Below are 15,319 nucleotides of genomic sequence, written 5' to 3' on the forward strand. Positions count from 1 at the left end.
CAGGTGCCCCAATCCACTGAGACTTTTATTTAATTGGTATGAAGGGGATCTCGCATAAACATTTTGAAAAATCTCCCCTGGGTACATAAACTGTGCAGCCAGGGCTGAGAACCACAATGCCGGGCAGATGTTGCCTCAGTGATGGGCTGAATTCTCAGCCAGGAGCACCTTCATGAGGGAGCTGTGAGACACAAGGTTCATCAACACTCCTTTTCTCCACGGTCACCTCAGCATTGGCCAAAGAACAAATGTGGTCTCTCTAGGACGGGGCTGTCTAGTGACATGTTTAAGAAATTACTATTTCACAACACATATGTAAATTTGTATTTTCAATTTTCCTCCTTGTTACAGCTCCAGTGTATGAATGACTAGCTCTATGTGCATAATGACAATAAGCAAACTGGAGTATGCTTCTCTTAGAGATGCGCTTCATGTTCTAGTTCTACTCAGTGACAAATAACTTTATGTTAAAACTAACAAGGGAATGTTACTGGGTCCAATATATATATTGTTTGTGAATTTTAGAGCTATAACTTAAGACTTCAAAGAAATTCTGTGCTGTAAGTGGACACTTCAGGCCATACCCCAGACCTCTGAGTTGAATTTAATCTCCCTCTGCCCTTGGGACCAGTTTAGAGAGAAAGTTGGAGGAATACAGAATCTACAGAATTCTCTGAAATGTGACAAATCCTAATTGACTTGGTTTCAAATCCTCAGCAGTTAGAGCATCTGAGTTTATCTCAAATGCTAGAGATACTGTAACATGTCACTTGGATCCCAGCCAAGGGTCAAATGTGGTATCACAAATAGAAGCTAAAATAAATTCCCAAAGTCATTTTGTGGTTGAGTTAACTTTATTCACATGATAGCTATAGGGGTTGACAATGACTTCTAACATTTCTTTCTTCTGGTGAGTTGATTTAGAGTTTGGTTGCAGACAGTGTGGGTTGAAGGGATGTGTGGGTTAAGACAGATCGGGGGCTTGTTACAATTCTACATCATCATGAATTATTTAATTTTAACCTTGTGGCTTTGTCTAACACATCTGCACGAAGAGTTGAGGAATAAATCTAATGCTCACTGGCAAATACTTAGCAGCCCTTGAGAACAGCATCTTTAGAGTACCCACAATTGATCCTAACACTGGAGGCACCTCGGGTATCTTGAGGGCAGGTCAGAAGTGCCTTGGGGTGCCGAGAATGCCATCCCGAGACAGCAGTGGGAGCTCAGGGCACACAGCAGGCAGCTCTGCAGAGATGCAGTCAATCCCAGGAGCGTAACATGGCTTCTCAGTACTGATAGGACCTCACAAGGAGCCACATGAGAATAACGGTAATCAGCACAATGGTGAAGTTGAGGAACAGCTCCCGAGTGGATATCCCCATCCTGAGAGTTGGCTCGGTGAGAAGTGAAGGCAGACTCCTGAGGGCGTACCAGAGACCTCCTGCTTGTCCTCACCTAACAGAAAGTTACAGAGAACATGGGAAGATTAATGAGCATGCTTTCCTCATTGTGGAAGAGGAGAGTGTGAGGGGCTGAACTGGGTCCCCAACAAAATTTCTGTGTTGGAATCCTGACACCCAGCATCTCAGTGTGTGACTGTATTTGGAGACAGGGTCCTTCAAAAGGTAATTCAGCTTAAAGGAGGCCATCAAGATGGACCTTAACCCATTATGACTGGTGTTTTTCTAAGAAAAAAAGATGAGGACGCAGACATGTACAAAGAAAGACCATGTGAAGGCAAGGCTGTCACATACCAGCCGAGGAGAGAGGCCTCAGAGGCAATCAACCCTACCAACGCCTTTATCTTAAATTTCTAGCCTCCGGCCTATCTTTGAACTACAGCCTCAGCTCTTTCTGGCTCTCCAGACTGCTGCCCTCCCCTGTAGACCTGGGACTGGTTGGCCTCCATAATCACATAAGCCAATTTTATCTATATGTCTATCTATATCCAACTCAATATCAACACACATATACACATACACTATTGGTTCTGTTTCTCTGAAGAACCCTGACTAATAAGAAGAACATGGCTTTTCTGCCTAATGTGAAAAAAATCCAATAAAGTCCTGATTTTTTTTCTTGTGATAAACATATAGACACTTTGGATAAAACACAAAAGATTCTATTTTCTCTCTTCAGTGTGTGTGTTTATGTGTGTGCTTGCTTTTCTAACTTAGAATACCAGCAAGCAAGGTCACCAAAACAAAAAAAAAGCCCCAAACGTGGTGTGGGTTAGCATCTGTTCTAGCACTGATTTGCGTATAGGAGGAGGACCCCATAAGCTCTCAAGTTTCTGGCCGCCATAGGTCTTCGCCTGACCCCGTGAAAGCATGAAGCGTGTGCAGCAGCTGCTTGGCCTCTTGTAAGCCCTGCGTTCGGCACGGAGCCCACTGGGGTCAACCAGAAGTCCCTCGCAGAGCAGGCATGCAGTCAAAAGAGCAAGTGTTAACCTCATGGGTACTTCTATTTCCAAAAGGGCTTCTGCCAGCTATTTTTAGTCAAGTGCAGGATGTGCCTATATTGTAAACACTTCAAAGAGCAGGGATGGTATCTTTATAATTTGTACAGATAGTGCACGCAGGAAACCATACTTTGGTAACACATGCAATATAGTCAATCAGATTATTACCTTCGCGAGGGGCATGATGGGCACTTTGTGTGTGCAAACCAAATGAAATTAGAGCTTAGAGATAAAATTTTAGATACCTAGATACTAAAATTTTTGATACTCTGAAGCCAAAATGTTTAGGTACAGGGAGTGTTTCGTTTATTGTTAAGGGTGGAAGTTCAGGGGATAGGAAGGGTTGTTAGCAAGCTTCGACCCTGCATGGCATTCTTAACCATCTAACTGGACTGAATTATGAATTTTAATTACTGTGTTTATTATATAATTAATGGACCAAATGATTAATTACATAAACCAACTAAGGAATCATTCTTCACATTATGTAATGGTCAGCGTAATAACACGCAAGTTCCAACCAGCTGGCGACAGCCAGGAGGTTGTTCAATCTTGCCTTAAAAAAATATGACTAATAATGACTGATTTTTGGATCATTTTCCTTCTAATTCTCATCCATCTTTTGGCCCTCCACATGAAGAATACAGTATCTTGCCGATGAAACTTTTTACACAGATTTGCTTGAAGGAGAAAGTAAAAGGGAGAAAATGAAGGGATAAAAGAAGTAGAGAAAAGGCGTAGAATATACACAAGACCTCAAAGATTGGGGAGGTGAGGAATTCAGGCAGGGAGCCTGGGGGCAAAAGAGACCATGGGCAGACTCTTCTCCATGAGTTTTTTAAAACTGTTTTTGAAAGACAGAAACAGAGACAGAGTGCAGCAAGGGGAAGGGCAGAGAGAAAGACAGAGGTACAGAATCTGAAGTGGGTTCTAGACTCTGAAATGTCAGCCCTGAGCCCACCCCTGGGGCTCGAACTCACGAGAGCCAAGCTGTAAGATCAAGACGTGAGCTGAAGTCGAATGCTTCACCGACTGAGCCACCTAGGCATCCCTCTATGAATTTTTAAATAAAATCAAATCCTGGTCCAAATGCTAATTTATTTGGGTACATTTTGAAGAAATATAGAGATATGCAAGACAAGAGAGACAGAGACTATTTCTAATGATCAACCCAATTCAGGGAGGGCAAATCACTGTCCCACCAGACCTGCTTAGTAGATTAAGCGCTTAAAGGAAGGGATCCATGGAGAGTGGCCCAACAGGAACAAACTCAGAACATATTATTGACAGCTGGCCATAGCTCTGTGTGTGTGACCTTCACAATTCTGTGACCTTTACCACGCAGGCAAACGTTACCATGATTTTTATGTGTCCTAGGATTGTAACTGAGAAACTGACTTTGAGACAGAAGTAATGTTGTTTGTGCAATGACACACAGCAAGGTGTGAGGCCGAATTAGACCTGGCAGCTGGCTAGTAGTTGTGAGAATATGGTTACTACACAGGAGTGATTCAAGAAGGGGGTATTACTGCAGCTAACTGCCCTGACCACACAAAGTTTGTGTACATTTTCAACACTTCGCGAAAACAATTTGACATTTTTTAAATTAAGGCTGATAATGCTAATTCTGTCTTCTCCAGCCATTTCACTTCTACTCCAGAAATGCAGTACGTATGCACCAGGACACATCGCCAAGAGTATTCACAGCAACATTTTCATAACATCCCCAAGCTCGAAACAACTCAGGGGTTCATCAACAGCGGAATAGATGGTGTATTGGGGTATATTCATACATTCGAATGCCATAGAGCAAAGAAAATATATGAACTATAGAAACATTTAATAAGATACTTGGATCTCACAAAATAACTCTTGGGCCAAAGGAGAATTTAAAAAAGAAACTAGAATATGATTCCATTTATACAAGACCCAGAACAAGGGAGGTAATCATATTGTTGAGGAATGTTGACATAGGATGTAAAATTATAAAGAAAAGCATGAACAAGATGATCTCAGCAATCAAGATGGTGATTACCTACGGTAGTGCAGAAGGGAGAAATGATCAAGAATGGATTTCTGGGCTGCCAGCAGTGATCTCTTTCCTGACCTGGGTGACAGTATACAGGTGTTGCTTTATAATTATTGTTCAAAATATGCTTTATGATTCTTTATGTTTTTTTCTCAGTCGTCTCTGAGTTGATGGGCTACCTCATATACTTCTTTCTTTCCTACAGCTTACCTCTTACTATTTCTTGCACTTTGATGATGAACTTAAATATCTGTATTTAAATGAATAAAGCACAAAGAGTTAAGGTGAGAATTTCTAATGAATTCAATTTAATCAACACATATGCTAATAGTAAGAAGTGAACTTTATTTTCATGCACATTCAGACCAAAGTTAGTTAGAAATTGAGATTAGCAACCTTCCATTTTTCTGCTATTACCCACAAAGACAATTTTGGCCTCATTATAAATCTCCCTGGAGTCAAGATCGCACCATATGATCCAAAGTGATTGCCATATGGGTGAAATAAAAACCAGAAAAGCTCTGAATAAATTGACATTGACTTTCTTTGAATGGGGGCTTTGAGAATTAGGAAGGAGGAAAACACACATCATGAGATGGAAAAAAGGAAAGCAAGAATAAGTAATACTCTTTATATCTTAAAAAATACTGTGTACAACAGGTATTGCCTATTTCATCAAGATATGTAAACATGCTTCTGTGCTTCTCATTTGCAACTTGTACACACACCCACATGCACACGCACACATATTCTATGCTAAGTATAAAAACCCTCTGTCACCTGAGGAGGTCAAGGACACAAGTGTCTGTGATAGGCTTCTTCTCTCTCTCTGCAACTTGGGCTCCAACTCCTGCTCCTCTCCCAGGCTCTCTGAGTCCTGGATTCTGGGCAGGACCTAAAGTAGTCTGAGGGAGGTGGCAAGCACTGTGATGTCACTGATGAAACATCTCAGAGGACAACCTCCAATGGTTTGAGGCTATTTGTGTTTAGGGGGAACACAGAAATATGTTGACTAAGACTCTATTCCTTTGGCTGCTGATTTGTATTAACCCCGCAGGGACTTCAAGTCCTCTCTTCTTCCAGTTGACTTTAGGTACAATGGATGTGGATTTTAAATTCATCCTTTACATCTTCATGAGTATCTCTAACAAGTGTTTGAAACCCAATAAACCAAGAGTAATAGACTAATATTAACAGATGGGTGCCGAAATTGGCTGCTCCTCCTACTCAGCATGTGAGGGTGTCAAAATATGACCTCACTTTACCACCCATATCCTTAACTATTGGAAATGCGAAGACTTCTCTGCCTTCCACACACACCTCCCGAACCACGCAGACACCAGAATTCAACAGGCATCTCTGGCTCCTTCAAAACTGACCATCATCCAAGCAGTGAAACTGATCTCCTCAGTCACCTGTTCTGCGTACGATTCCAGCTAAGCTGTATTTTGGAAGTTTACACATTAATATACAGTTTCATCTGAAACAGCTGTGGGAGCCCTGGTTTATATATCTCTGTCAGTAAACCAACACTGCGGCCAACCCCTACAGCAAAACTCAGTCCTCTGTAGAGACCAAGGGGGTAAGAGGAGAGCGGGTTGAAACAAGTGAAACCACACATTATGGAATCTGTCCTCAAGAAAGAGAACTGTATAACTTTGAAATATAAACACTGATGAAAACTAGGCTGTTAAGATGAGTTTACATCAACATTTCAGATGTCTGGAGGTCACTGGAGCCCCCTGAAGTATTTAACTGGACTCGAAAGAAGGGGACCCCAGCAGTTGTGTTTGCTCAGCAAATCCCTTCTTTATAGACAACAGAGAAAATGCCCCTCTGAATTCCTACTTAGGGTCAATCAAACTAAGTCATTCCCAGAAGGCTTAGCAAGCAAAATTCCTCATGTTGTTGCGTTCATAGTCAAACCTTGCCCCGCTGTTCTCCTCCTCAGAGACATTACTAAAAGACTTTCCAGTCCATTTCTTCATTTTCAACACAAAGCCAGTGCTAGATGATGTTAACACAACATTCTGTCACCACATGCCTTGTAAAAAGACAGCCTTGTGAAGTGACAAATAGTATGTAATAACTACAGCACAATCGAACATTGGCAATTATCTGTTCCCATCTGGCAAACCTCTTAAATGTAGTCAGATTTCTGTCTTTTGCCTCCAAGCCCTTGCCAGATCATTTCAAATGTGGGGAGTGTTTTCTTAGTCACCAAGCCACACCTGTACCTTTTTTTAACCACTCAAAATTATTTTGTGGGCAATTAAAAAGTAATATATTTATTAGAGAAAAGTTGAAAATATTAAGCCGTAAAGACAATTTATATCAGCCATTAATCTCACCACCCAAAGGAGGGGGAAATCCTTTCTCCTACTCTTTATTCATGTTTAGACTGCACAGATACAATCTCAAATTCCCAAGATATTTTTGGTAAAGGAATCTGATACTTGAAAAACCTGTATCCTTTTTGACTCATGTAGAATCAGATTCATACTACACCATATGTTTGGTATTGCATTTAGGGGACAAGCATTTATTTTTTTTATATTATTCAAAACAGAATTAGCTCTACGATATGTAAAACATTAAATACAGTGGGGAAATGTTCCAGAACACCTCGCCAACACTGTCAATTTGGTCAAACTGGTCAATTTCAATGTAACGTGGAGGGATAATCCTACCGCTTAATCATGAGTCAGTTCAATTTGTCTACTTGGTTGTCCCATTTAAGTTTATCCAATTTATACCAGGGACCACTATGGCCAGTACATTGACAAACTCCCTGATAAAGCCTGCAGAAGCTTCTGCATATTAGTGGCTTATCCTGTGACGTCACGAGAGACTGGAGTTAACATTGAGAAATTAGCTTGTTATTAATTTGACCTAATCACTCCAGAAAAATCTCTCCAGCCACCCAGTTACCTGACAAGTATTCCAATGCCTAAGGGTATGAAGATCTGCAGATCTATTTGAAAAATCAATATTACTCATTTAAGAAATGAGAATAACAAGATTTCAAACCTTAATACCAAAGCAAATGCATCCCTTTCAATTAACCTTCCTTGGATGTGAGGGCGATCTGGCTGCGACATCTGTCACCCCATTGATCGCCAGGGTTGATTCGGCTGATCTGGCTGGCTAGGCGGGTGTCCCCTTCCTCCCTCACCGCTCCATGTGCGTCCCTCCCGAAGCTGCGCGCTCGGTTGAAGAGGACGACCATCCCATATAGAGGAGGACTGTTCTTCAGTCAAGGGTATACGAGTAGCTGCGCTTCCTGCTAGAACCTCCAAACAAGCTCTCAAGGTCAATTAACCTTCCTTAAAGTCGGCTGATATTTTCCTTTCTGTGAGCAATTCCCTTGATTTGACAGCATTCAGGCCATATCAACTTTCTTTCAAGGTGCTGATCTGCCCGTCAACAAGAAGTACTAAAAAATCTTTGACATTATTTCTATGCCTATTAATGTAGAATTTAGCCAAGGGCCAAAAATGTCAACTACATCATATTCACCTTGACACTGATACCAATGATCTAAGTGGCATTTATGTCCCCGACCCTCCTCCCCCGACCCACTACCACTATACATTGTTAGGTGTAAAATAGAGAATAGAGGTGTAAAATTTGAGAATTAATGTGGAGCTTTTGTGCCTGCTTAGGAGCTCACGTGGGTTGTTCAATTTATTTCCCATTTCCATCCACCTTTTCCCTTTGGGAAGTAAGCAGTGAACACCTCATGTCAGTCCGTGAGCTCTGTGTCAAGTCTATGACACAATGGGAAAAAATCAGTAAGAAATCCGTAAGGCCTGATGAAAGGTGATAAGCTCTTAGCACGTCATGGTAATGAATCCGATGATGACAGCGCCTTTCTCACCTTCACGTCTTCACATCCAGCTGGTCGGGGAGCTGCTCAGGGGGGAAGAAACCACTGTCTGCCGTGCTTTTTCATCATCCCAAATACCTAAGTACAAGCCCAGAGAAAGAGGAAACCCTATTTCTTGAAGTTCTCTGCATGCCCTTGAAAAAGTAATGAATAGGGCCCCCTGGGTGGCTCAGTTGGTTAAGTGTCCGGCTTCGGCTCAGGTCATGATTTCACGGTTCCTGGGTTTGAGCCCCATATCGGGCTCTGTGCTGACAGCTCAGAGCCTGGAGCCTATCTTCGGATTCTGTGTCTCCCTCTCTCTCTGGCCCTCCCCTGCTCATGCTGTTGCTCTCTCTCTTTCTTTCTCAAAAATAAATAAAACACTAAAAAAAAGAAAAAGTAATGATTATTTTCTGTATTCTTTTTTAAATACACTTAATGCCTATTTATTTATTTTGAGAGAGAAAGAGTGCAAGCGGGGGAGGGACAGAGAGAGAGAATTCAGGAAGGCTCCACACTTTCTGTGCAGAGCCCAACATGGGACTCAAATCCATGAACTTTTGAGCCAAAATCAAGAGTCAGATGCTTAATCAACTGAGCCACTCAGACCTCTCCTTTATTATCTGTATTCTTAAACGCTTGTGGCATATGTGTGATTTTTGTCTCACTAACTGGATTTTCATTTCAAAGGCAAGGATAGTCTTTAGTATTTACTTGTTCTCTAGCCATGGATCGAACCAACAAATATCATAATTGATGCTCCAGAATGTACAGCAAGGGGTTCAGCCCAAGCCGAGGACCCGGACATGTCCGAGCATACCCGGCAAACATGAGTGTGGGAAGTTGAGGTCAATGTCAAATCTACTCATAAAAGAATCCAGACACCACCTGGAACAGAACACTCCTCTGAAGGGAGGTGGTCAAGAGGATAGGTGTGGTTCAGCAGGAGAACAGAGAGTCACTCCACTGCACTGCACACAGACTCACTGGTCTCATGAGAAGCAGACGCCAAGACGGGAGTAAATGTGCAGAAGAAAAATATATTAGGGGAAGTGCCCGGGAGAGAAAATACAGAGGGAAGAGGGGAAACCGAGAGAGTCACTGCTCAGCAAGAGAAAGAGACAGGGCAGAAAGGAAGGGAGACGGGGGAGAAGCATCTCCCATGCTAGAACTACAATCCAGTTCTGAGGATACTTCGAGCAGGTTATGAGGGAGCCTCAGGTCACAGCTGTGCGTCAGAGCCGGTCCCCGTCTCCCAGGGATGAGCCGACCTTCGTGTCCCCCCATGCTCATCATCGACAGGGAGCAGCCCGTGGCGGCCATCGCTTCTGTGCAAAAGTGACTGTGATTTCGGAGCACAGCAGCGGGGGTCCACCTCAAGGACATTGCTGTGGAGAGAGGCACATTCTCGAGGCCACTGCACCCACATATTCCCCATCCTTCTTACCATAGCTCTGGGTCTGGGTCCTAGCAGAGAGAGAGGGCTATGCATCAAAACCCCATTGCTCTTTTTACCAATTTAACCCCAACAGTGCTCCGGAGCACTGAACAGGACAGAGGGATTCTCACGGACCTCGGCACCTCCACGGCACCTGCAATGTTACTTTCTTCCGGTGTCACAGAGCTTGGCCGAGGCAGCAATACCGATGGAGACTTACTTGCAGTTGCATTAAGGCAAATAATAGCAGAGAGTAGCGTTAAGCCTGAAGAGCGAGAAAGCCATCAGGACTGGGGCGTGAGTGCATATCAACCACCTCCTCAAGCTGCTGGAAATAATCAGGAGGAACACTGCAGGGGCATGCAGTCTTGCATAACAGGTGGGAGCGAGAGCCAGAAAGCTGTGTATTCGTCCTTTTTATAATAACCCATTTTAAGTCCTGGGTTGGTGAGATGACACCTGTTAACATCATTTGACTTGGAACCAGTTAAATTCCTCTTCTCTGGAACAAGTATATTTCTGCTCTATAATAAGATTCCGCAAGCAAACAGCTTGCCCTCAGCACATTAAACATAGCAACCAGGGAGAAAAAAGAAGCAGCCAAAAATGTGTTTACTACTAGGCTAATACCATCTGCCCTCCAAACACGCCCAGATTTCAGATGGGCTTTGTGATTTTTCTGATGGAAAATAAGAATTCAGCAGTCTTTTGAGGTGCTGTTACCGAGCTGTTCGGGGAGATGAGCCAGACACGCCTACGCGAAACCTTCTGGATCCTGGTGAACTTGACGGAGGATTTCACTGTATCTCTTTTGAGAACCTGTCAGTCAGACTAACACAAATGCAATCTCAACATGACGTATGAGGATGGGACAAAATTGCCTGTTCTCTGTGAACGAGTCTGTTTTGGCTCCAGCCACGGCTGTTACAGCAGAGAGAACAAGGTCATGAAGAATCGTGAAACTCCGGTTCTGCTCTCTGTAGAGGCAATGACAAAGCCCATGTGCCTCAAAGGAGGAAGAAGATTAGCCCGAGGCGAGCTACTGGCTAGGTTTCCTTTTGGATGAGGGACGTACTATCTCTGAGAGGGATTGGGCTCTTGTTCTAGAGCCTGGGGAGTAACCTAACCTCTTACACTTTTACAGTAAGTGATGTGAAGTTGCCAGGGGCTCATATTCTGGGAATTTGAGCAGCTTATCTGGGAGAAGTGGTTCAGGCCTACTCTCGTCAGCTTGCATTTTGCTGGTTTTTGCCCTCGTTTGCCAGTGTAAAGAGCAAAGGGGGTCCCCACACCCCACACACAATTCTACCTGTGTCCTCATGGGGGTACCCCTGTGTTAGCAAAACCCAGCCAGCTAACCTTTTCTCCTATTCTGCCCCTCTTCCGCTAGATGCCACAGCTCTCCCCTTAATTGTCAGCCACTCCCACTGACTACCAGCCCAAAGGGAAGACACCCCGGCCCCTTCCAAAATGGATGCATCTCCCAGGCATCACCACGGCTTGCCTTGTCTCGTGCCTCCAAGAGGCTCTTCCTCTGCAGCCGCCTCCGCTGGGAACCGCAGGTTTTGACCAGTGCGAGGGGCAGTGAGGAAGCATGTCTCTTTCTGTGTGTTCCGCCCTGTTGAGGAATACCAAAGGCAGACCTCCTTGCTCTCATCCCAGGGTCTTCCCAGACAGGAGTTCATGGGGAAGTTCAGCCAGGGACTACATAGAAGTAATAGGCATCTGGTTGTCTCGGACTCACTTCTTCCCTTCCACCACTAACGTGTAACACTAAACTTACCGTCGCTTAGAATGAATTCTCTCCAGGGAGGTGGCTACGCTCCCGGGGCAAATCGACCTCTTTCAGGTCTGCACTATCAGTACGTAAGACGTGTACTGACATGTCTGGGAGTACAGCACCAGACACACTCAGGCTCAAGTTCAGGCCGTACCACATCCACATCCTGTGCTTCCCACTAACTGTCTTTCCATCGTGGTCAGAGTGGAAACTGCCTTCTCTGCACTCCAGATAGCAAGCGTACTGCTCTGTGTGTCGGTGGCGTCCTGTAGCTCCCAGGGGAAGCTCAGAATCTTCGGCTGCAGACAACAGCCTGCAGTGACCTGGCTTCTAACCGCACTGCTGCCATCCTCTCCAACAATCCCAGACTTGGCAGCACTTCAGACGCTCTCTCTGGGTGCTCCCATTCCCTTTGATGAGAACATCCTTTCTCCCTTCCTTCAACACCACCTGCTTTTGTTTGACGATTAGCAACAGTACTGGGTTCAAACGTCACATCCCCTGATCTTTAAGGCTGGGACCCATGCTGCCCTATACACTACAAATTCTACTCTTTTGTCAGCATTGACCTTCTTGTCTGTCTCCCTAACTTGAGAACAGAGCTTGGATCTTTCACCCCGGAGACCCAGTGCCTAGTCAGGTAGTACAAAGAAAACAGTGGGCACCCCACAGAAGTTTGCTGAATAAAAATACGTCTGGGGGCACCTGCGTGGCTCATTCGGTTGGGCATCTGAGACTTGATCTTGCCTCAGGTCATGACCTCACAGTTCGTGCGATCGAGCCCTGCGTTGGACTCTGTGCTGACAGCGCAAAGCCTGCTTCAGATTCCCTCTCTCCCTGTCTCTCTGCCCCCCTTCCTTTCTCTCTTAAAATAAATAACCATTTAAAAAAGGAAAAGAAATCTTAAAAAATACATATGTGAATGTAAAAATGATTTGTTGATTAATAACTGTTCAACTCTGGAGACTTGTGAATGTTCTAAAAAATAAAACCCTCGAACCTTTTACCAATTTACGTGAAAAAAGATGGTGTTCACAAGACCTGAAGTAATTTGAACTACTCGGGATTTCTTGATCAAAGATAATACATTCTAGGCTCCTCACCACTGATTAGGTCTGAGAGCTGGTTTTTGGGTCAGTACATAAAATGCTTTAAAGGGATGATTTTCTTTGCTATTAAAGCTGAGCAGCAACATGATTTGTTATAAATATTAAAAAAAATTTTTTTAATGTATTATTTATTTTTGATACAGAGAGAGACAGAGCATGAGAAGTGGAGGGGCAGAGAGAGAAGGAGATACAGAACCGGAAGCAGGCTCCAGGCTCTGAGCTAGCTGTCTGCACAGAGCCTGACGTGGGGCCTGAACCCACGAACGTGAGATCTAACCTGAGCCGAAGTCGGAGGCTTAACCGACTGAGCCACTCAGGCGCCCCATAAATATTTTAGAAAGAAAGTTTTACATTTAGAAATGTACAAAATAATTTAAATGTGCCTACCACACAAAATTAACAATCCTTAATATCTTTGTCATATTGCTTCCTGTCCTTTATAAACACGGGAATTAAAATGTGACTGATGAAGCTGAGGCCCCATTGAACCATCACGGCTCTCTCTGCTCCTTCCCATCCCCCCAGATAAAGCAGCTGCTGTGAATCTGGGGTGCAGCCCACGTTCTGCAATGAAACCTTTTAGATTCAGCATCTAGATTACGCTAGCCTGACAGGGAGGTTTCCCTGTTTCTTCTCTGAAACAGTTTGTATAAAATAGATCTTCCCTTCTTTTCTTTTTAAGATTTGCAACCACAGGTTCCTAAACTATATGGGCCTGGTGACCTTTATGGAGTAAGAGAGGAAATTTTTGACTCCTGATTTCATGACTTTTCCTGGGTATAGGTCCCACTTGATAGGCTTCCTATTTATTCATAAGTCGATTCTGGCAAATTATTATATTACTAGAAAATTGCTCATTAAATGTTTTCGTAATTTTTCCAAGTATCAAAGTTTATGTTTACATTTCTTTTTCTCTCAGGACTTTGAATCAATTAACTGCATTGTTTTCTGGTTTCTACTGCAATGATGGAGGGGTCTGCTACTGATCTCCTTGACCTATCTTCTTTCTAGTGATTTTTAAGATTTTAACTTTTTTTAATGTTTTTTATTTATTTTTGAGAGACAGAGAGAGACAGTGTGAGCAGGGGAGAGACAGAGGGAGACACAGAATCTGAAGCAGGCTCCAGGCTCTGAGCTAGCTGTCAGCACAGAGCCCTACGTGGGGCCCAAACCCATAAACTGTGAGATCGTGACCTGAGCCGAAGCCTGATGCTTAACCGACTGAGCCACCCAGGGGCCCCAAGATTTTAACTTTTTTTAATGTTCTGCATCCCATTCTTCCATATTTCTCAAATTGTCCCTCATTTTTCACATCTCTCTGTCTTCGTATCCTGGAACATTCCTTTTATTCTATCTTCTAATTCATTATCGCTCTCTTTGGCTCCTGCAAGATTACTATTTAGCCCATCATTTACATTTTTATATTTTGTGACTCTATTTTATTTCCAAGATTTCCCATAGGTTCATTTTCATGTCTGGCTCTTCTGCTCTCATAAACTCCCATCTTATTTTACGGATGGTAGTTCTGCCTTTAGGGAATTCTTTTTTGAGAGTTTTAAACATTAAGGCCTTTCCAGATTATTCTGTTAGCACTCTTTGTTTAGTTATAAATGTCCTTATTTATGGATTGATGACTGTTTCTCAGGACACTGAGCATCCTCATGTTTGCAGGACCTCGGTGATACTTGAGAGTGAAGGAAAGAGCCTTTGTCCGCCATCTTGAAGAAGAAAACCGCTCTCCATCCTCATCGCCACTGGAGTGTGTTTAGTGCTTGATCTCATGAAGTCAGTGAGGCCTTTGCCCTGCTTCCAGTCCCAGCTTCCGGAGCACCATGAGCCTTCAGGCCCTGCTGAACCCTGTAGTGTCCCTCTCTGCATTTGTCCATAGCAGTTTTTCCATTGTTTTTGAGGGACGCCTGGCTGGCTCAGTCAGTGGAGCGTGCATCTCTTGATCTCAGGGTTGTGAGTTTGAGCCCCAGGTTGGCTGTAGTGATTAATTAAACATAAAAAATAAATGCAATAGAATAGAGAACCCAGAAATGGACCCATAAATGTATGGCCAACTAACCTTTAAAAAAGCAGGAAAGAGTATCCAATGGAAAAAGGACAGTCTCTTTAGCAAATGGGAGAACTGGACAGCAACATGCAGAAGAATGAAACTAGACCACTGTCTTACACCATACACAAAAATCAACTCAAAATGGATGAAAGACCTAAATGCCAGACAGGAAACCATCAAAATCCTAGAGGAGAAAACAAGCAACAACCTTTTTGTCCCTAGCCACAGCAACTTCTTACTCAACATGTCTCTGAAGGCAAGGTATATAAAAGCAAAAATGAACTCTTGGGTGGGTAGGGAGTGGCTAGTACCTCAGTTGGTTAAATTTCTGACTCTTGGTTTCGGCTCAGGTCATGGTCTCGCAGTTCATGAGTTCAAGCCTCACATCGGGTTCCACACTGGCAGTGCAGATCCTGCTTGGGATTCTCTCTCTCCCCTCTCTCTCTGCTGCTTCCCTGCTCATGTGCTCTGTCTCTGTCTCTTTCAAAAATAAATAAATAAACTTTAAAAAATGAACCTCTGGGACCCTATCAAGATAAAAAGCTTCTGCACAGCAAAGGAAACAATCAACA

The 15,319-nt window shown here is 43.5% G+C and overlaps 1 protein-coding gene across 7 annotated transcripts; it reads right to left on the reverse strand.

Annotated features, from left to right (window-relative positions):
- Positions 1–1,202: 1,202 nt before the first annotated feature.
- On the reverse strand, positions 1,203–15,079 carry SLN (sarcolipin). Of its 7 annotated transcripts, XR_003915528.1 has the most exons (4): positions 6,420–6,988; positions 5,274–5,398; positions 4,704–4,743; positions 1,401–1,458 (listed from the first exon to the last, which is right to left on the reverse strand). XR_003915528.1 is itself a non-coding variant. In XM_029957680.1 (3 exons), the coding sequence occupies exon 3, from the start codon at positions 1,383–1,385 to the stop codon at positions 1,290–1,292; it is 96 nt and encodes a 31-aa protein (XP_029813540.1). In that variant the 5' UTR covers positions 1,386–1,458; positions 4,704–4,743; positions 5,274–6,403; the 3' UTR covers positions 1,203–1,289. The 7 variants fall into 7 exon arrangements, 5 of the variants coding, with proteins under 5 accessions (XP_029813540.1, XP_029813541.1, XP_029813542.1 ...); XM_029957680.1 differs by lacking the exon at positions 6,420–6,988 and having other exon boundaries at positions 1,203–1,458; positions 5,274–6,403; XM_029957681.1 differs by lacking the exons at positions 4,704–4,743; positions 5,274–5,398; positions 6,420–6,988 and adding an exon at positions 15,059–15,079 and having other exon boundaries at positions 1,203–1,458.
- Between the last annotated feature and the right edge of the window lie 240 nt (positions 15,080–15,319).

The sequence above is a fragment of the Suricata suricatta genome, chromosome 11, assembly GCF_006229205.1.
Source record: "Suricata suricatta isolate VVHF042 chromosome 11, meerkat_22Aug2017_6uvM2_HiC, whole genome shotgun sequence".
Lineage (NCBI taxonomy): Eukaryota > Metazoa > Chordata > Mammalia > Carnivora > Herpestidae > Suricata > Suricata suricatta.